General features: G+C 37.7%; 1 protein-coding gene across 1 annotated transcript in view; it reads right to left on the bottom strand.

Annotated features, from left to right (window-relative positions):
* The window catches only part of LOC114654582 (nuclear factor of kappa light polypeptide gene enhancer in B-cells 1), a 149,372-nt gene that overhangs the window by 78,663 nt on the left and 48,298 nt on the right, over positions 1 to 22,411 (bottom strand). The window contains exons 3-5 of the mRNA XM_028805206.2: positions 22,087 to 22,174; positions 15,965 to 16,005; positions 15,596 to 15,694 (exon numbers count right to left, since the gene is read on the bottom strand). Coding sequence (XP_028661039.1) covers positions 15,596 to 15,694; positions 15,965 to 16,005; positions 22,087 to 22,174 — 228 coding nt within the window. The remainder of the gene's footprint in view (positions 1 to 15,595; positions 15,695 to 15,964; positions 16,006 to 22,086; positions 22,175 to 22,411) is intronic.

Genomic DNA, 22,411 nt, shown 5'->3' with positions numbered 1-22,411 from the left:
TGCTACAGGGCCCCCACTTTGTTATTGAAAATGACTAATTATATCGGGTCAGTGAACATGAGGGGGAAGTACGGAAGTTGTTGCTGATTCCATGAACCTTCCGGCGGCAGGTTTGTAAGTTAGCACACGCCCACCTCAGCACCGAGTAAACATTAGAGCGTATCAAGCTCTGATTTTATTGGCCGGAAATTAACGAGGAGGTTTGCCGTTTTTGTATCTCTTGCCCAGAGTGTCAACTGCAGCAAATTCCTAGGAGGGACCGTGCTCCTCTCGTTCCCCTTCCCTTAATTGATGTCCCATTTGAGAGAATAGGGGTCGACACAGTGGGACCCCTGGAGCCCTCAGCTCAAGGACATAAGCATATATTAGTCCTCGTAGATTATGCGACCCAATATCCAGAAGCTGTTCCGTTGCACTCAACTACTTCTAAAGCCATCGCACAGGAACTGGTAGGGGTCTTTGCACGAGATGGCATCCCTAAGGAAGTCCTTATGGACCAAGGAACGCCGTTTACATCAGAGACATTCAAGGAAACGGCCAAGTTACTTAAAATAAAGCACCTAAAGACCATGGTGTATCATCCTCAAACCAACGGTCTAGTTGGGAGATTTAATCAGACTCTCAAATGGATGCTTCGCAAGGTGGTCAGCAGGGACGGAAGGAATTGAGATCAACTCCTCCCCCTCGTACTCTTTGCCTACAAGGAAGTCCCTCAAGCCTCAACGGGGTTCTCGCCATTTGAATTATTATACAGACGACAACCCCGGGGTATATTGGACATTTTGAAAGAAGGTTGGGAAGGAGAGGCTCTTCCCTCGATTAATATTTTAGAATATATCGCACAGTTACGCGAAAGATTTGGGAAAATTCAACCTGTATTAAAAAGTCACATGGAGGAGGCGCAAGCAGCACAGGTCCGCTATTATTATATTATTATTATTATACAACATTGTGACTGAATCCGGGGTTATAGTCCGAGAGCGCCCCTATCGTCTTCCCAAGGCAAAGAAGGCTGAAGTGGAGCTTGAAATCAAGCGCATGCTGGACTTAGGAGTCATAGAGGAAAGTTAGTCCCTGGTCCAACCCAATAGTCTTGGGTAGTAAGCCCGACGGAAGTTGGAGGTTTTACAATGACTTCCGTCGATTTAATCAGGTCTCCCAATTTGATGCTTATCCTATGCCTTGAGTGGACGACCTCCTTGAAAGGCTTGGACAGGCAGAATATTTGACCACACTTGACATGACCAAGGGGTACTGGCAGGTTCCTTTAACGGACTCTGCTAAGGTCAAGACTGCGTTTAGCACCCCTAGTGGACACTGGCATTATCGTGTCCTTCTATTCGGGTTACATGGGACTCCTGCAACTTTTCAGCGTCTGGTGGACAAAGTGCTCTGCCACCATAACACTTATAGTGCTGCCTACCTAGATGACATCGTCATCTATTTCAGCACGTGGAAGGAACACATACAACACGTCTGTGCGGTATTAACGGATGCTGGGTGAGGCCGGTCTTCGGATCAATCCAAAAAAAATGCTATTTTGAGTTGAAGAAAGCCAAATATTTAGGCTACCTGGTGGGTCATGGTACTGTGAAGCCACAGCGGTCTAAAGTAAATGCCATTTTGAAATGGCCCCGTCCACAATCCAAGCAGCATGCCCAAGCATTTCTCGGTTTAGCCGGGTACTACCGCCAGTTTGTACCTCGGTTTTCGGACAGAGCTGTGCCCTTGAGTGATTTAACAAAGAAGAGGGCCCCCAACATTTTGGTGTAGACCAATATGACAAAAGCTGCATTCAGTGACTTAAAACAGGTCCTGACATCGGCACCTGTTTTGAAAGCACCTAACTTTTTGCATTCTTTTATTCTCCAGACGGACACTTCGGACACGAACCTAGGAGCAGCGCTGACCCAAAGCGTCAATGGTGCTGAACACCCCGTCATGTTCCTGAGCTGGAAACTGCTGGATCGGGAGACCAGGTATGCGGCGGTGAAAAAGAGAGGCTCTTGCGATCAAGAGGGCGATTACATAGTTGAGGTACTACCTCCTGGGTTGGGAGTTTACACTTGTCACGGACCATGCACCTTTACAGTGGATGGCCCTACACAAGGAGTCCAACCCTCGAGTCACTAGGTGGTTCCTTGATCTGCAACCTTATAAGTTCTCGCTCGTTCATCGGAAGGGCTCTCTCCACACCAACACCGATGCTCTCTTTCGCGGTCACGACTTCTTGGTGCAGGTTGCCCAACCCGACGGGTCTTGGCTGAGGGGGGAGGCCTGTCACACATGCGTGATTAGGGGACAACTAAAGGGCCTGAATAGATGTAATTCCACACCAGACCAGGGGGTGGCAAAGTGCACTGATTCTCTCTCTCAATTCCTTGCAGACCATCCTTGGGAAATCCCGCCCGGTTCTGGGGCAACCAACGACATCACTTCCTGTTCCGGTCCTGATGACATCACATCCTCTGTGGGCATTTAAAAGCTGTCAGTTCTGTTCTGGACTCAGTCGTGTGAACATGTCTGTTCTGTTTAATCAATTTTGCAGCCGGGAAATATTATATGGGTGGCTGCCCCAAACCTTCCCGATGTCTCTTGGTCATTCTTGTTAACACTGTAAAGATGTATGGACTTCTCCCATGCCTGCCTATCATGAGTTGTGTTGGATTGGTCATCGTACTTCATCAGGGGGAGCTCTCCCCAGATCTCTTCACCCCTCACTGCATCAGGTCTACCGGTAGGACAGTTTAATACATTGTTTACAGAAAGCCGTTTCCTGGATCACCATCTTTTCCACCATTCCACTTCATCTGCCGCCATTGCTTTTGGACTAGCTCTTTAGTGTTTATTGTTATAGGTTTATTGTTGTGTTAGTAAATAATATCGTTGTGGGGAAAAGGTATGGGTTAGCCGTTTATATGTTGTTTGTGGTTCATTCAATATATCACATAGTTATATATTTAATTTGCTGTTAAGTCGTGTCTCTGTGTGTGAGTGTTGTGAGTCAGGTCAAGGCTGGGTGCGTTCCTGGTATCTCCACCAAAAAAAAATAAACACATCACTGTCCCTTCAACTTAAACTTGTATAGTTAATTTAGTGACTAAACTAGCACTTTCTGGGCAACCCAAACCCATCTTTTCTTTCTCTTTTTTTTTTTTTGTTTGAATGAACACACACACACACACTGGCCTTAAAGTTTAATGAGCCTCTTTCTTGGCACAGTCCAAAACAATTGCTTTCCTTCTTTTCTTTTGCAGCTGCTCACGTCCTTCAGTGATTGTAGACATTATATACATTCCACTTCCAGTTAAATGCTTAATAGCTAATCAAATATTAAAGACACAAGACCTGACCTCTGTAACTGCTTTAAAGAAATCAAGTTGTATAGAGTGTTTGGGAGAGAGTATGTATTTTCAGGTGCTGTATAAACAGAAGTAAAATTTCAGACCATTAAAGTAAACAAAACCAAAAACTGACCAAGATCATTTATAAGATTTCAATAACCTACAAATCACATCTATTAACTGACTAGTTTTAAACAGATACCTCAAAACACCATAATGTAATTAATGCAAAGGGGAAGAGAAAGTAAAGAAAGTGGGTACAGAAAACTAGCTGTGAAAAAAGGTACATTCAGTGTGTTTGTTTATGTTACTCATGATTGGTGAAGTGATAAATTAATAGCAAGTTTCAGGGCTGGTTTTGGCACAAGCAATTAATTTACAGACATTCCCAAATGTGTTGGCACCCTTACAGCTCATTGCTGTATGCCTCCTGAAAAGTGATTAAATGACAAGCAATTGTCTCATGTATACCTGCACACCTTTGATATGTCTTTGAAAAGAGATAAAGTATTGCTTATTGTACAAAGGCATTCTAAAGTGGCCTGGAAACATTTGTTGTTACCCCTAGAAAAGATTATAACTAATAGAATTAGAGTGATTTTTCAAAGTAAATGTTTTCTTTCATTAGTGTTACATATGTATCCAGTCATGCAATCAGTTATTCAGCGCACCGGATCAAGGCATGTTGCTGGCTGAAAACTACAAGGGATCGCCGATCAAAGGACCCCCACCCTAACCCACTCTGCTGCCTCTACCTCACACAATGACCTTGAGAAATATGGTACTTCATTTTGGCTCACTCTGTATGTCTAGAAAAATGATAAAATAAGTGCAATGTACTTGTATTGTTGTTTTCAAAGATATAGTATTTGTAGTAATTTAAATTAAAAATAACAAAGCATCCAAATTGTTTGAATTTTTATACACTGAAACATCCCTAAACTCATTAATATGGCAAATTATTTATTTAACTGTACTAAAATAAACTGATCCTTGTCTTGTATAATATGATCAAACGTTTTAGCTTTAAATCAAAATCCCAAGTTTAAAAAAGACATTCATAAAAAGGAATGAATGCCGTTTTATATAATCAGCATTTTAACTTAACGTTTTAATATGTCTGTGACATAATAGGAATTTCCCACTGCTGCATAATTTGGCTTTCACCCACACAATCTCAAAGGCTACCGGTGCTGAAAGAAGCTTCAGGCCTCAGAGCTCTCTGTGGTAGTTTCTGCTGTATGTCTAAGTTTTAGGAAAATTGTAAGTTGGGGATTTCCCAAATGATGAGAAATAATTCTGTTCAATTCTAACATTAAAAATCATGTCATTCCTTTCAAAGGAAGATTCATTTGAATACAATAAGCCTGATTGTGTTAATAGTTCTCTTACCCTACAATCACACTTACATACTTGGCAAAAACTGATGTTTATGGTTCTTAGTTTAGAGAAGTTGGTACTGACAATAAATGTAGTTAACGTTCACAGGGACATTTTTAAAGATTCCAGCTATTTACTGAAGCTTTGCATCTTAAGTTTAATAAAAATTACTACAGTAAAATTTATTACACAGATATCTTGAGCTGTATGAAAGCTAAAGCAACTCAACCCAGGCTGTTTCTTTGAGTACTATTCTATCCTCTTACCTCCAATTTAAAAAAGAAAAAAGCCATACATCACAAATCCCTATTTTCTTGTATACATTAAAATAATAGTAAATAAATAACTATATGGCATAAATCTAAGCAAAATTTACAAACCACAATAAAGAAATTATGTGTTATTATAGAAGATTGCAAATAACTAAGCATGTTTCCTTTGGAAATTCCCACAGTTAATGCAATTTAGAACATGTTATAAAATACCTTAACACAGAAATGCTGATAAGAATTTATAATACCAAAATATGTTTGCGACAGTACTCTTTAAATAATTATTAAATAACCCTTGTTGACAGAGAAAATTCTAAGTAAACATACAGATTACAAGCATCAAAAAATAAAATATAACAGCATGTCTTAAGGACTCTTTTTGGCCAAACCCACAAAAGCAACAAAACAGATTCTAGAAACTAAAAGATACAGTAACTGTATATTACGGTATGTGGTAAAATGGCTTGAAGTTCAAGAAGAATGCAAAATGCACTTCACACCTTATCAAGTCACGTGACTAAGACGTAAGATTTGCTGCAGTGATAGAAAAGCATGACTTTAACTGGAAGTGATGTGTTTTAAAATATGATTTTTTTCAAATGGTCACGAGAAATACAGAATACAAAAATTAAATCCAAACATGCTCTAAATGTATAAAGATATTTTTTCTAGTATAATGGACTAAAAAATTAAGGTTTATATAATTTAAAAAGATGAATCCCCACAGTTATACATCTCCTTTAAAATACTTTTTTCCATGATTTTTCTTCTTTTATTGATTCCTGATGCTTACAGTCTTTACAAATACTTCAAGCACTGATGCAGAGCAGCATCCAAAAATCACACTGCTGCTAAAAACATGCTTCATGTTAGGGAAGATCGTCTCGGTATGTTGTTATGATTACGGTGAATACCCTGCTTGGCTGTGAGGTCAGTAAGGTCCTTTTTTGACTTAATCATACCACAGAATCTTACTTCAATTAATCAAACCACTTTCTCAATGCTTCCTCAGCTAATGTGGTTTGATTATCCTGAAACTATCCTTCTTAAAAAATACACTAACTGGTACCCAACACCACCTTGAGTTTGACTTGCCATTTGATAGGAAACTAGTCTAGTTGCATGCAAAATTTCTCAAATCTACTTATGAAATTCTAGGTCCTTATATACTATTATAAGCTTTTTGGAAGCATTCCTTGAACGCCATCTGGTTTCTAGCAGAATGGTATTATTTATTCACTGATTTTATAAAAATATATATTAGGATTTTGTGTACTTCCAGTGCCTTGGAGGTTTTATTTATAAATTTCCCTTCACTGGTATATCTGATGAATGTTACTTTGTCTTCCGCATATTGTCACGCTTGAGTCACAGATTTGCACAGAAACACAGGAGGTTGTAGAGACAGGAACTTTATTCAAACACTGCAGACAAACATGTCTCTTTTTCAAAAGTTTAAACGTGCTCCTTGACAAGACGGGGATGACAGTTCTGTCTCACAATTAAAAGAATGCAAACATATCTTCCTCTTCAAAGGAGTGCGTGTCAGGAGCAGGGAAGGACAGAGAGAGAGAGAAAGGCAAACAATCAATCAAAAACTGACAGGCGCTGTTCGGACTTTTAAGTCTGCGAAGTACCGCACGGATCGCACAATACATCAGCTGCAAGTAAGCCCAGCAAGCAATGGAGCAATGTGAAGGTAGTCTTTAAGCATCTTTTTTTTTTAACCTGTAGGTGTGCGATCAGCCTCCCAGCTTACAATATAAATTAAGAAAACAATAACAAAGAAATAAACTACAAGTAGAATATTTAAGCAGGCAGAAAAACAAAACAATAATAAACCATTTATAAGCCAAAGAAAATCAAATATATGTTTTCAATTTAGATTTTTTAAGTGTGATTGATAAGGCTGATCTGATGACAAGAGGTAATGTGTTCCACAACTTGGGTGCAAGAAAAAGCACAATCACCCTTTGTTTTCAGAGGTGACTGTGGAACCACAAACAGGTGCTGATCAGATGATCATAGTGATCTACGTGGACAATAAGGTGTTGTGATGTGAGATTTTACATATAATTTGATGAATATTTTGTACTGTATATCTTTATTTGTAATTTAGACAAAGCAGTGTAATTTAGTGTCCCCCCCCCCCCCTTTAGGAATGGGTCTGTTTGAATTTTACGACAGGATTTGGGGGATGTGTGTTTTAAACCAGTTTGGCAAGTGTTTCTTTGCTAAAGTCATTTCTACCTCCGCAAATGGGCTAAGGTATACGTTAACATATGGTTTGGGGGCAGGTGTTAAGTTGTTCTATTTCCCCCATTGGTCTGAAGTATGGCTGTTTGGCTCGAGGGGTTTGGACAGCACATCTATAAATGTATGTGTTTAACCTCAGTATTTCTCTCTTACCAACCAACATATGATGAAGAAGCATCTCTCTTGCTAACCTGAAGAGAACACAATGAAGAGCACAGCTCAGCAGCCATTTTGAACAGACATGTGGCTGAAAGCTGAGCATCAATGATGCCTAACTAGAGACATTTAAGTAACCAGAACTCTGTGTGCCACCTGAACTACATATCATTTAATCAGGTTGTATGGTTGCCAATATTCAAATGTACTTTGCATTTTGTTATTATTTATGGATATTATCAATAATACTAATACATTGTTTAACTGTAACTTAACTTCTGCTGGTCTTTTACTATTTCTAATTGCCTAAGGTTATAGATATAGAAGGGAAGGTGGGGATAAGTTATATACAATAATACCTTATAAACAGTGGTAAGTCTGTAAGATTAGGCATTCTAAGGCTACATATTATAATACAATAGGGGAAAGTAGAGCAATATATATTACTCTACCAAGACAAAACAATTGGCGTAGTCGGCAGGATTTTGCGGTAACCATTGTTTTGCACCTTGTCAGACAAAACAATTGGCGTAGTCCGGCAGGATTTTGGGGTAACCATGTTTTGCACCTTGTTTGCAAATACTGTTGATGTATATGTGTGTGTGTACTGTATGTATGTGAATTTTAGGGCATCCAGTGTACAAATGCGGTGGAAGTAAACATTGTTTGGTTGCTGAATGGAATATAACCAACAAAGTGTAGAGACTTCATGTGTGTCACAAGGACACCCGCATGTTTGTTAGTGCTGGTGGTAGTAAGTCCCTAATTAAAGTGCTAGAGAGTGGTGGAACATTGTATGCGTCATTCATACGGCATTTAAGTGGTTAAAGTGCTAGGGAGTGATGGGACATGCATGCATCATTCATACGGCACTTATTTGTTTAGAATCTTTGTGTATGTATGTATGTATGTTTGCTTACAGGGGCAAAAGTAGGCCAACCCATAACGAAGGTGGCAAATTGTATTAGATTATAATTGTAGACTCAGAAATGCCTAAATTTAAATTAAAGTCAGCCATCTTCCAATGGAGTGGCAGAAGCAAGCAGGCTAAAGCTAGGAAACCTGTAGTGCAGGTAGAGAAAGCAGAAGCTGAGCTGAGCATGCCACAAAATGGAAGGGGGCTGGAAGGATTAAAAGCAGAAAAACAGAGATCAGGTATAAAGAAGACAGCTGCTGTTATAAGAGGTTTACTATCTTGTATTATTGGTAATAAGGAAGATCAGTGTGAGGAAGAAAATAGCAAAGTGAAGGAAAGTGAAAATGGGATGTTGTGTGAAAGTTTCGAAAGATGTAACAGTTGGTGTGATAATTGTGAAGTGCTAGCATGTAGAACACCCACTGCTGAAGTGGAAAGCACAGAAAGCAGGGGAAACAAGGAGGGAAAACCACCCATGGTGAAAGTTAGGGCAATAGTAATGGGATCTTACTGGAACCCTAAAACATGGGTGGGTGACTTGCATGAGACAGATGGGTGCTCAGAAAAAGAGTGGGAATGTGAGTGTGAGGAAAAGGAGAGAGATGAAAGGAAGGGAAAACAGCAAGGATGTTTTCTTCCATTATTATTTTCCACTGCACCACAATCTCGAGGTGATTCTGAGGTCTGTCCAGTAGTTAAAGAACATGCTTCACCGATAGATATTTCACCACTGTTAAGAAAGGTAACCAGTGCTGTGCTGAAATTTGATTTAGGACAAAGAAATCAGATAGAAGGCAGAGAAGCTGGTGAGTGTGAATGGCAATTGTTGACTAGACGGCATGAAATGGATAATGGTTTAAAGATAATGAGTAAAGAAAGTGTGGAATTAAAACAAAGAACAATGGAAATTAATGGAATTCAAGTGTTTGTGTGTGAAAGGTCTAAAAGTGCTAATGCAAGAATGGCTGAGTTGGAAACAAAGTGCACCAGTTTAGGATTTGGTTTGAATGAATCAGGACAAGCCAAAGAACAAAGGATGGGGGATGGTGCAGCAGGAAGGTTTCCAAGCTCAGGCAGCAAGTCAGGAATGCACATGGGTGTGAAGGTCCTAACAGCTGTGTTGGGGCCAGCAGTAATTAATAAACACACACACTTAGGTTCAGTAATTCGAAACCTGACTGACCAGTTGTTTAAAAAGACAGCCTATGAATCTCCCAGTAATAAAATGGAGAAAAGTAAGCTGGTCTTGGGTAAAGAACACAGGTCAGTTTTAGGAGAGATGCTGGATTTAGAATTGGGATTTTGGAGAGGTTTTAGTCCGCACTTTCAGGTAGCAGTTACCATACAATGAAAAAAAGGACACACAGGCAAATGAAAAAAATAGAAGGGTAGCACAGGAAGACAGGAAAGGGAAAATAGTTATTTCTGTTTCAATTTTCTGGCCTTTTGTAATAGTGCTACTTCTATTATTTAAGGTTTTATGGACTTTGAGTTTGTGCAGGTAATAAATAGTGAAGGCAATTAGCAGAGTAAAATCCATGCAGGAGATTGGGTTACCATTAGCACATTGTAGCAGATTGGCACTAGTGGCCAAGCTGTTCCAATGAATGCCAGGAAGCAAAGTTTGAGTGTTGGCACCAGATTAACAACCAAGAAGATGAGATGGACAGAAACTGCTTTGTCACCTTCCCTTTTGCAGACCTGCCTACATAGCGGAATGAAAAAAGAAACAGGAAAAGACAACAAGCAAAGACTAAAGACAAAGACATGAAGAAGAACTGAACAGACAGCAAGGAAAAGACACTTACTGGGGTTTAAGTGAGTAACAAGTCCACAAGTCACATAATGATAGGACTAGTCAGAATAGCTATAGTTTAAAAGGAAAGGTTTGTTCATTACTGCAGCAAATTTATATTCCAAGGGGTGGAAACTGAACAAACCAGTTAGGAATGCCAAAATAAGGGGATTCATTTTGGGCTCATAAAGTATGCATTCTGAGTATTAATTAATTAAGTGGGATAATTAAAGAGCGGTATACTGAGCAAATTTGTGAACTTTTTAGGAAAGCAGGTGCAGCTGGTACATTTGCAAGATATATGGGTTCCGATGTTTAGGTATAGTTTTAATTGGGAAAATACGGAAGCCCTGCTGAGGTTGTCAGCTGTGGTACAGGCACAGGACCAGTGGGCCAATTCTGAACTGAGGTGTTTAGCACAACGAGTATGCATATGGTGAGCAAACAACTCTAGGGGTGGCCTACAGGGGGAATGATGTGTTGCATAGCTGTGATGTCTCATGGTGGTGATGCCAGCCTATACTGGTAAAGGCTGATGGCAGTCAAGAGTTGCACCATGGGTAGGAAAGCACAAGAGAAAATTAAATCAACTCCAAATGTGTGAAGAGGGGCCACAGAGGTTGGTTTGTGAACAGTTTATGCAGTGGCACATGTGCTCTCACTTGGGCAGAACTGGTTGTACTAGCACCTGTGGCATGTTACCTTTCAAATTTTGATATTAATTGTACAGCTGCATATGCTTAAATGAATAGTTTGGGACAGGGGTCTAATTAGCAGTTAGACACAAAACCAGTAAAGAACAAAGGTCAGTTTTAGGAATTCACACAATAGACTTAAATTTCAGTGGGCTAGTTTAGTGGAAGGTGTGGACTTGTCTCATTTTGAACCACCAGATCTGATGACATATGAAGACTGCAGAAAGCTAAAGGAACAGTTGAAGCAAGCCAGAGCAGATACAAGCCATCAGAAGCGCATCCCAGTTCTTCAGATTGTCTTTGAATTAAAGAAGATATGTAATGGACAAATGGTCATGGACAACTTTTAACACTGGGACAGCAAATACTGCAAATCAATGCACAAGTTATGCATCAGACTCTTTAAACAATTAAGACTGTTTATAAAGACATTGTACAAAACATTCATCGGGGTGGAGTGTTGTGATGTGAGATTTTACATATAATTTGATGAATATTTTGTACTGTATATCTTTATTTGTAATTTAGACAAAGCAGTGTAATTTAGTGTCCCCCCCCCCTTTAGGAATGGGTCTGTTTGAATTTTACGACAGGATTTGGGGGATGTGTGTTTTAAACCAGTTTGGCAAGTGTTTCTTTGCTAAAGTCATTTCTACCCCCGCAAATGGGCTAAGGTATACGTTAACATATGGTTTGGGGGCAGGTGTTAAGTTGTTCTATTTCCCCCATTGGTCTGAAGTATGGCTGTTTGGCTCGAGGGGTTTGGACAGCACATCTATAAATGTATGTGTTTAACCTCAGTATTTCTCTCTTACCAACCAACATATGATGAAGAAGCATCTCTCTTGCTAACCTGAAGAGAACACAATGAAGAGCACAGCTCAGCAGCCATTTTGAACAGACATGTGGCTGAAAGCTGAGCATCAATGATGCCTTAACTAGAGACATTTAAGTAACCAGAACTCTGTGTGCCACCTGAACTACATATCATTTAATCAGGTTGTATGGTTGCCAATATTCAAATGTACTTTGCATTTTGTTATTATTTATGGATATTATCAATAATACTAATACATTGTTTAAACTGTAACTTAACTTCTGCTGGTCTTTTACTATTTCTAATTGCCTAAGGTTATAGATATAGAAGGGAAGGTGGGGATAAGTTATATACAATAATACCTTATAAACAGTGGTAAGTCTGTAAGATTAGGCATTCTAAGGCTACATATTAATAATACAATAGGGGAAAGTAGAGCAATATATATTACTCTACCAAGACAAAACATAAGGTATAATCAAATCAGCAATATATGAAGGGGCTAGTCCATATAGTGCAATAAAATCAAGCAATCTAATTTTAAAATGAATATGATGCAAAAATATTAACAACATACAATTGTAATCCATCCTGGTGCTGTACAATACATCAGTTCGAGTAAAAGCATCTGCCAAACATATATATGTTTTTTTTGGTATTTGGTACACTGTATTAATCTCCAAGGAGAACGTGTTTCTTCACATGACCTTTGGGAGTCAGAGCACAGAGTCATCCATCATTAAATATGCATATTCCAGTCCTGCGCCATGGGGGCCAAGGCTAATCCCAGCAGTATTGCATAAAGTAGAAACCAGCCTTGAAAAGAGGTGCCAATCTATCAAAGGACACAAACTCATGCATATGAGGCGAATGTACAGTCAGTAATTAACATACTACACATGTTGGGGGAGGAAACCACAATGCTCAACAAAAAACCCACTTAGCTATGGGTTGATTTTGGAAACTCCACCCAGAGAGTTTAGGGGTCTGATATTCAACCCTAGGAATATGAAGCTGCAAGGTAGTGCAAATATCACCGTGCCACCCTAATAACAACAATAATAATAATGATAATAATAATACTGGTAACCTTCTTTGTGATTAATGGACATTTCCTATCTGCTGGTGTCAAATGGATTAGTGCTGATATTTACTCTTCTAGCTCTTTGTGTTCATTCAGTGGTAAGCTGCTGCCTCTCAGTAAGGAGACAAAGGTTCACATCCCGGGCGTTCCCAGTGTGGAGTTTGCATGTTCTCCCTATATGCATTTAGGTTTCCTCCCACAACCCAAATACATGCAGATTAGGTGAACTGTCACTGCTAAGTTGACCCTAATGTGTGTGGGTAAGTGTAAGTTTGCCCTGAAAGGAACTGGCACCCTGTTAATGGATTGTTCCTTCTTTGTGTCCTGTGAATGCTGCGATAGGCTCCAGATGCCCTGCAACTCTGCCACAGAAACGCAAGTTAAAAAGATGGAAGAATGAAAATACAACACTTTTATTAATGACATGCTTATGTTACCTGCTTTTTTAAATGTTTTGACCAACACCACTACATCAGTTCATAGCAACTACACACTATAGCTGGGTGATTCACAGAAAGGGTTCCGCAAATGCCCAGAGAAATGGAAAGGGAGATGAGAAATGCCATACCTGGCATCACCACATGGCCAGTGTACACACATTAATTGGCAATTGTTAAGTATTTACAATTAAGTGATCCCATACATTAAAGAGTTTCCAACTACTATATTTCATTTGTAATACCTCTGTTTATTCACTGCTGTTAGTTTGGGTTTAGTGGTGATTTTACAGGTTTTAATTGGTTATACAGATTCAGCATGCTGAAGAAAGGTGTGGTATCAGCTGATGACTGGAGAAAGAAGGTTTTGTATATGCAACAGTTCAGTTTTACAGATATATAGGACATTAATTTTAAATCTTTCTGATCACAAATCTCATTGTATTTGATGCTTGTCTGACCCAGCTTCTGCTTAGAAATAATTGCATTATTTATTTTAAATATTTCAAATTGGTATTTTGACATGTTATCATTAATATCATGAATGATCTCTGACCAACTGTGGTTCATCAAGAGACAGGTGTAACTTTTCCACAAGTGATAAAAGTAAGATTTACTTAATGTTTGGCAACAAGGAGAATGTTTAGTTATTTCTGAATGTGTACATTATCAATGGTATAAAATAACTATTTATGTTAATGCCAGGAAAAATTTAAATTTCAGCTGCAAAAAAGTATAATTCAAAGTTTTCAAATTGCTATCAAAGTGCACAATTCATGAAGGTAGTTAGCAGCAACCAGGCCCAAGATGATGAAAGATTGTTGCATATGGAGTGGGCAAGAGGGAAGTCAGACTTTTAACACATTGAGGAGTCTCAAAAAGATATGTTATACTTTTGCAAAAACAATATGAATCCATGTGAGTCAACATGTAAGACCATTCTTGGCTTTGCAGTTGAAATTTTCTTGCCTTTGTTTCACTTTTTTCTGTTGCCCTATTGAGCACAGTTGTTTGCTGTTGGCAGAAATTAGCTTAGCTAGCTTTCGTTAATCGAGTTTTACTGCTCAATGGACTTTCCTATAACTTTCTTCAAAATTTTAAACTAGGAATAAAGATGTTGGGTGATATTTATGATGGGCCTGGACTGCACCCACTCCAGGATTTGTATACAATGTATTACTTTTCCTGGTCATCCAATTATTTTTACTCAGTTGTGTTCTGTACTGACAGTCTGCAGTGTTAGTATGAAATCTCTCTCCCCTTGCAGTCTCACCCAATACTGGAATGTTTGCTTTTACTTTATACAGTGCCTAATTTAGAAAAAGAAAAACGAAAAAAATACTCCCCCACTCTCTGCTTTGCTCTTAACTCTATATTTTGCAAGTCTCTTTATCAGCCTATTTCTAGTATTAATATTGGTTGTAAGAGTTTTCTTTTTGGAAAAACCTAGATAAAAACAGCACACGTAACAACTGTAGGCACTATACAAAGGGGATTAAGAACTGACCTGCTATAACACCCATACACATTGAAAGTTTTTGGAAATTTCCTCCATATAGTATGTTCTAGTTCTGCCCTTCTGTGTTCTGTTTCTGTTCTTGCAGTGGTCTTTAGTCGTTTCCATAAGGAGATTGGTTCCCTTTTCCAATCACACCTAGATTATGCTCCCAGTCTTTCGTTTTTTTTCTTTTTTGGGACACAATAACTGCTAAATATTTATTAGCCTCAAATTGAATAATCCCATAATGAATAAATTCTTGTCCCTTACTACTAGCATTTTATTTTTTAATTCACCTTGAATGTTCTGCTATTAAGATATATAAGGCATCACAGCATCATCCAAATCTTAGGACATTTGGGAGATGGTGAAAAATTACCTGAAAGCCTTTATGATTTAACATTCATAAGATTTACCTAACTACTCATTATAGAAGAATAAACAGAATAAGATGCTGGTCATATTTTGCTTGTTCGTGAAGACCACTTTGTTTACAGTGCTTCCTTTGTCCTAGCTACATCTGGTAGATCCATTAGCTGGCTGAAATACCATCCTTAAAAGTGGCTTTCGTGGGAGGGAGATAATAAAAAAAAAACAAAAAAACAGGAGAATAGCCCAATAATGCATTCTGACAAAGGTGGGTGTCATCTCGGGTTCTGTATGTTAATACTTATTATTAGAATTATATTGTGTTATTTCCAACATAAAATAAATTATCACAAGAATGATAATGTATGATGTGTGGTACTGTAAACTTTACAAAGGTATACATTGGACAGTGCTAAATACATGTAAAGAAAATCAAAGCATAATAAACTGAAATCAACAGCCTTTACTGCTTGAGAGACTAATTTTCTTTTCTTGATGGAACTACTATGAATAGATTTTAGTCAAAAAAATTTCTGCCACAAGGACAATCGACATTTGTTATATATAATTATATACCTTAATTTGAGGATAGGATTTTCTATTCTTTTCACTTGAAGCTCCAGGTAGTCCACCATGAGATGGCCCTTCACAGCCATAGCGAAAACGAAAGCCTCTCTGTAAGTGAAATCAGTTAAAACAATACATTACGTACACAGTAACTCATGAATAGTACTTCTAGTTACAGCAAACAGCAGCAAACAGCAGCAAACTGTTATCTACAATGCTTAACATATTGCATTTTAACTATGATCCCAAACAGATGGTTATAAACTTCACTATCCTATCAATATTTTGCTATTTTTTCAAAATACTGTCTAATAAATTATACTACTTTAAAATGCATTCTAATACACATACTTTTTAAAACATCTCTTTATTTTTTACCTGTTTAGGCTGTTCTATGATTTCCAGGTACGGCCCATCAGCTGTATAAAAAAAAAAAGCATAAGCAAAAGATAAACAACATTAAAGTCTGCAATGGAGAAAATTACTCTGCCAAAGTTTTTACTACACCTTGACTTTATTCTGTAATCTTCATAAATATGCAGATGACATCAATATTATGACTGTCAAAGAATTGGCAATATTTTCTTACGAAAAAAAAAATCAGAAAATCAATCATAACAATAACAATATAATCCATCCATCTACAGCATCTATTGTTACAGGAAGCATATTAAATTGATGAACAGTTTTACTGGCAGTGATCTAAGTAAATGAAAAACAAGAGGGTTATTTCTACAAGTATTGTTCACCTTAAAAATACTAATGTTAGCCATTTAACCATGAGATAACTAAAATAACTTAAAGCAGGTGGTTTATTTGGATATCATACGGTCTGTCTTCCTGACCTTTGATCAATAGAGGTCATAACTTTAAAATTTAGATAGGTGAAAGGTATCCATTAAGTGACCAGAGAAAACGGGCCATAAAATTAAACACACATAACTTGTCGAAGCTACTAGGAAACATGTCACTTCAGTATCTACAAAATGGCCAGTATCAACAGCTAAACTGTTTGTGGCATTATTGTGGTTCAAATATGGTCAAGTTATTAAACATTTTTATGAATCATCATCATTTAAACAAACTCCATAAGAAAATTTTCTTTTAAATATTTCTTCATTTATTATATCATATTTATAACTAGACAAAGAGCCCGTTTCGACAACGTAAGATGAAACGGGCACGAGTTTGTGTCAGCAGTGTATGAAGAACAAATGATAAGTAACAAAGAAGTTGTTTTGTAATGATTGTAGTGCGCTTTACTCATTACTGTACAGGCTTGTACTGTTAGTTGATGAATTTTCCAGGCCTATAGTATAATATTGAATGATGAATGTTCCAGTACAATATGGAATAGTAATAAGTATAAGCACCACAAACCTAACATAGGTGTATTGAATGAATGCGTAATTGAATGACAATGCATAATTAGGCCTCGAGCTGTAGTCTAAATCGCCTTTCAGGCCTCTAGAGCTTTAATTGAAGTCGCCTTTCCCTTTGAATTTTTGCGGCCGTAAATCCGCCGCCTGCCGCGATGTTGGGGTTGGATGTCGGTCTCGTAAGGTTTTTCAGGCAGCTGAGCAGAAGGTGACTGCGCATTTGGCTTCGGACGTGCACAGAAGGCAACTGCGCATTCGGCTTCGGACGGACGTGAGTGAGTGAGTGAGGAGGCAGGCGAATTATGTATTAAGATATAATAAAATATATAAAGAAAAGCCAAGCAAAATGACACCTTTTATTGGCTAATTAAAAAAAATTAAAAAGATTACAATATGCAAGCTTTCGAGGCAACTCAGGCCCCTTCTTCAGGCAAGATGTAATAAGATTATTACATCTTGCCTGAAGAAGGGGCATGAGTTGCCTCAAAAGCTTGCATATTTGCAATCTTTTTAGTTAGCCAATAAAAGGTGTCATTTTGCTTGGCTTTTCTCTACATTCATAATGGCTAACACGGTACAACACCTTAGTACTACATAAAATATATAATAATACAGTGATCCCTCGCTATATCACGCTTCGACTTTCGTGGCTTCACTCTATTGCGATTTTTTTCTCATACACGCTTACGTCACTATGCATGCGCTTTCTGAGAACTTTTATCTAAGCCCCACGATGGCTCCTAAACGTGCTGTTTTTTCTAAGCCTTCTGACAATGAAACTAAGCGCCGGAGGAAGATGCTTACCATCCAGGAGAAGGTGAAACTCTTGGATATGATCAAAGATGGCAATACCCTACAAAAGCCTCCTCACGCATATGAGAAGACAGCGCCAGCAACTGCCTATCAAGATGTTCTTCAGCCCAGACACCCACTGCCTACTTCTAGTACTCCTTCAGCGGAAGAAGACAACGACGCACCTGCTGAAGTTACTGCACCACCTTGTCACGCTTGGGTCACAGATTTGCAGAGAGACACAGGAGGTTGTAGAAAAAAAATAACTTTATTCAAAGCACTGCAAACAAACATTTCTCCTTTTTCAAAAGTTTAATAATGCTCCATGACAAGTCAGAGATGACAGTTCCGTCACGAGCAGAGAATGTCTGAGAGAAAGAGAGAGAGAGAGAGAAACAAAACAACCAATTTCAAAGCTAAGAGGCGCTGCACAATACTTTTAAGTAAGTGGAGTACCGCGTGAGAGGTTTATCGTGCGTTATAGCGCAAGTAAGAAGGGTAAGGAGCAATGTGAAGGTAGACTGTCAGCTGTTTCAGGGGTTTTCCCAGGGGCGTCTGTGTCCTCTGAGGGTGCGATTAGCGCTCCAGCTTACAATCTGAAGACTCTCCTACTGAGCTCGTGCCTTCATAGGTTAGTGGTTGTGTGTAAGAACTGTGTGTGTGTGTAATTAAATGTACAGTACAATAATAATAATATGAGATTTGTAATGTCTAATATGTCTTATTTTCTCTTATTTTGTCTAATATATTGAGTAATACGAGTGTAATGGTGACTAAAGGGTGTTATTTCATGCCTAGAGGGCTCTAATAATGTTAAAAAAACATATTTAGAAGGTCGTAAACAGGTTTTCTATACTCTAACTGCGAAAATATTCGATTTATAAATAAAGAATCCTAGTTCGCGAAAATTCATTTATCGCGGTAGAGTCTGGAACGGATTAACCGTGATAAACGAGGGTTCACTGTATTATAGTCTATAATATTTACAAAGGAATATTAAATTATAGGCTAACTACAAATTAATACTGAGACATTGAGAATCAAAAAAAATCTTCCTACGGTAAATATTCCTATTAAATGTCATGTATAAAAAAGGTTGAACAAGGTCACTACAACTTCACTCCCTCTTTTCTGAACATCAAAGACAATTAAGATGTCGCTGTTCAAAGTAATTTATTAATAGGCACATATCAAAAAAATGCATGTTCTGTGCAGTATAAGGGCTGGCTTATACGTCACACTCAGAACATGTACATGCATGCATCTTGGCTGCCACGCGTTCCCAGCATTCATTTGACACGTGATGCATAAACATGTGATGAATGGTTTGATGTGGTGAAGTAAATCATCAAAAATAAATGTTGACATACAAATGTATTAGTTGTGTTTTCCTTCATCTATTCCTTGCATTGGCAATACATGCATCGCATATTACTCATCGTAATGACGCAACACATTTTAAAGGTCTCATATACCATTTTCTGTTGTCTTTTTTTTTTTTTTTTTTTTTTTTCACCCTCACAACAGCATCAGAATGTACGGAGTGTATTTGAGCCACACAGAAAAAAATTTAGGGTCACAGTGAAGAAAAAAAGGTTTATTTCATGATTAAAGTGGAATTTCCACTTTAATCTCAAAATTTCCACTTTTATCTCAAAGTTTACAATTAAAGTAAGCATCATAAATGTCATCTTAAAACTGATCCAGTTATGTGCTTCTGGGGCTTCATGTTGCACTGACAGCAGCAGCAGGCAGCGACTGCCACACAGAAAACATTAAATTTATGATATTCCAGCTCTCTGCACATTTAGAATCCTTAGACATATACTTGATATCACTTTCATGATGAAATGTTTTAAATCATGTATGTTACATTTTATAGATAAACTGTTAGTTTCATTTAAATAATGAATACTGTTAATAATTACACATGTGAGGGAGGCATATTGGTGGAGCAGTATTGCTGCTCTCTCGCATTAGGGAGTCACATCCCTGGTGCTCCGGTATCCTTCCAAGGACATGCAGGTTTGGGGATTTGGTGATGTTAAAATGATGCTAGTGTATGTGCGTGCTTGTATTCAACTTGCAATGAGCTGATGCCCCTCCAGGAATTGTTTCTGTCTCCTGCCTGATTCTTACAGGAACGGGTGCATCCCTGGATTAATGGATGTAATCATTAAACATCCAACCTTTTCAGAGATATTGTGGCAAGGTGTCCTGAGAATTTAATTGATGTTTTGGGCAATTCACAACACAGTGAAATCGAAAATTGTTTTCTCACCATGATCATATCTCACAATACCACCTGGTGGAATCCTCCAGATCTACATAAAGTATGCGTGCAAGTATAAACAGTACACTGCTTGTGTAGCAGCAGTGTCTGCAGGCACACATGTCACAAGTATAAATCCAGCCTAAGAATGACTTAAAAAAAGAACAGTTAACACTGCAGATGTTTCCAGCATACCTTCCTTGTCAGTAAGTATGAAACCATCTATTAATTATGTTTCATATAATCAATAAATGAATAGTACTTATTTTAATAATTTTTTAATGATAAAAACTTGGATTCAGGCTGTTAAGACTGGTTCTTGTTAGTGATGTTTACATAAAAGTGGCATAATTGTTAGGGGAATTCTTAAATGCGTAATCAATATACATTTTAAGGTAAGAGCTCAGAAATATGATTTAAAACCTTACCTTATAAAGTATAGAATTTTTTTTTACATGAAAATTTATGAACTAATATCAAAGTTCACATGAAAATGTCTTGTCTTGTTATGTTATCTGATGAGATATTGTCTTTTAAAATTTTGCAATTAAATATACTATACTCTGGATATGACAATCGAAGTAGATTCACGCCTCTGATAGGATGGTGCACTGAATCAAAGCATGCTCTCCAGTGCAAGTACTGTGTAAAGCAAGAGTACAAAAGGTGTTTTGAATTTTCCACCAAATGCACCTTCATTTGTAGTCTGCAATGGCATATTTTTTACCCACTGCCAATCCACAGTGAAGATTCTTGGTCTAGTTTGATCCTAACTCCACAAGGGAACGATATCAATAGAGTTTCCCGAAATTCTCGGAAGTACTGTTAAAGCTAATGTGTAGGGGAGAACTTAGAAAGCAGGGTTAAAGTAAATGAAGTTTAATCATTCCACAGCATGGTGGATTACCTACAAACTCCAAACTTACTTTCAGTCTACTAAGAGAAATCCACTCTGCCAAATTAGGCAATAGATGCTCACTGAAGACTCCAAGAACTCCAGATTAACATCAAAGGATCCAAAAGTATCGCATGTCACAATTGGTATCTTCAGACAAAAGTAAGAAAGAGATTGTACAAGCATGAACTGTATAGGAGGTCAGGAAGGAAGAGGCCTCTGCACTCACAAACGTACATCAATTTACAACTGATATTTGTATCAGTAGGGTGTTGTACCATTTTAGCCATTATGAATGCAATGTAAAGTCAAGTAAAATGGTACCTACCTTTTATTGGCTAACTGAACAGATTATAATATGCAAGCTTTTGAGGCAGCTCAGGCCCCTTTCTCTTCAGATAATCAGGGTGTAGGACAAGGAAAAAAAAGTTATTCTGTCACAAGGCCAGGTGACATATTTAGTGCAAACCAAGTACTACTTCAAAACAAAAGGATAGATAGATAGATGGATGGATGGATAGATGGATAGATAGATAGATGGATGAATACTTTATTAATCCCAAGGGGAAACGCTAGCTGTAAAGCATGAATGGTGGAATAGCATAATTTCAGGTCACTTTTCTGAATCATGCCTTGGGCAACTATGAATTCCGCCATGTAACATGGAATATCAAAAAACAAACAACTGATCTTGCTGCAAGGAAATAAAGCAAAAAAAAAAAAGCAAAAAAAAAAAAAAAGGCTGTAAATCCTATCAAAATACCGTAGGGATAGACTGAACCTGGTGGTAAAGAGTTAAAGCGGCCCTATGTGGAGAATTGGGCGAAGATTTTTCTCAGTCAGCGTAAGTGGCTAAGAGACAGTTACATGAAAAAGGTCCAAAGAGTTATTTCTGCCAAAACTGTCATCATTAGCTATTGAAACAAAAGGTATTCCGTGCCAGTAAAGTGGATTTTTGTTTATTGCCTTTGAATAAATAATTGCCAAGTACTGTCTTAGTGTTATTTGTTAAAGTAAGTCATTTTAATATATTAATAGCAGAGTAGAGTGCAGCAAAACAAGGGTAAAAAATAGAATCAAATAGAAATCTTAAAATTTAGCAAATAATAAAAGTGTTGTTTTTTCTTAACAAAATTAAGAATATAAAAAAAATTGTGTTTACCTATTCGTGGTGAATTATAAGATGGCATATTAGGAAAATTTAAAGGCTCCACTGGAATCAGTGGATCAAAAGCATCCATTTCAAATATCTGAAAGGTAAAAATTTTACATTATTATCATCCGAGATAGAGTATTGATTATTTAAAGAGACATTGTGTGGTAACTTATAAATGTAACAAAGAATTATTTTGTAACAATGAAATGAAAGCTTTGAAATTGAATATTTGTTAGTTAAAAGGAACCTGGTACAGCATTCTAATTGTGACAAATGTTGTATTGCCAACAGTTTAGCTGTAGGCAACTTCAAATTACATCAAAATAAAGTA

Source organism: Erpetoichthys calabaricus, chromosome 7 (genome assembly GCF_900747795.2).
Source record: "Erpetoichthys calabaricus chromosome 7, fErpCal1.3, whole genome shotgun sequence".
Taxonomy (NCBI): domain Eukaryota; kingdom Metazoa; phylum Chordata; class Cladistia; order Polypteriformes; family Polypteridae; genus Erpetoichthys; species Erpetoichthys calabaricus.
Note: the sequence above shows the minus strand (reverse complement) of the source record. Positions and strands in the feature narration are given on the sequence as shown.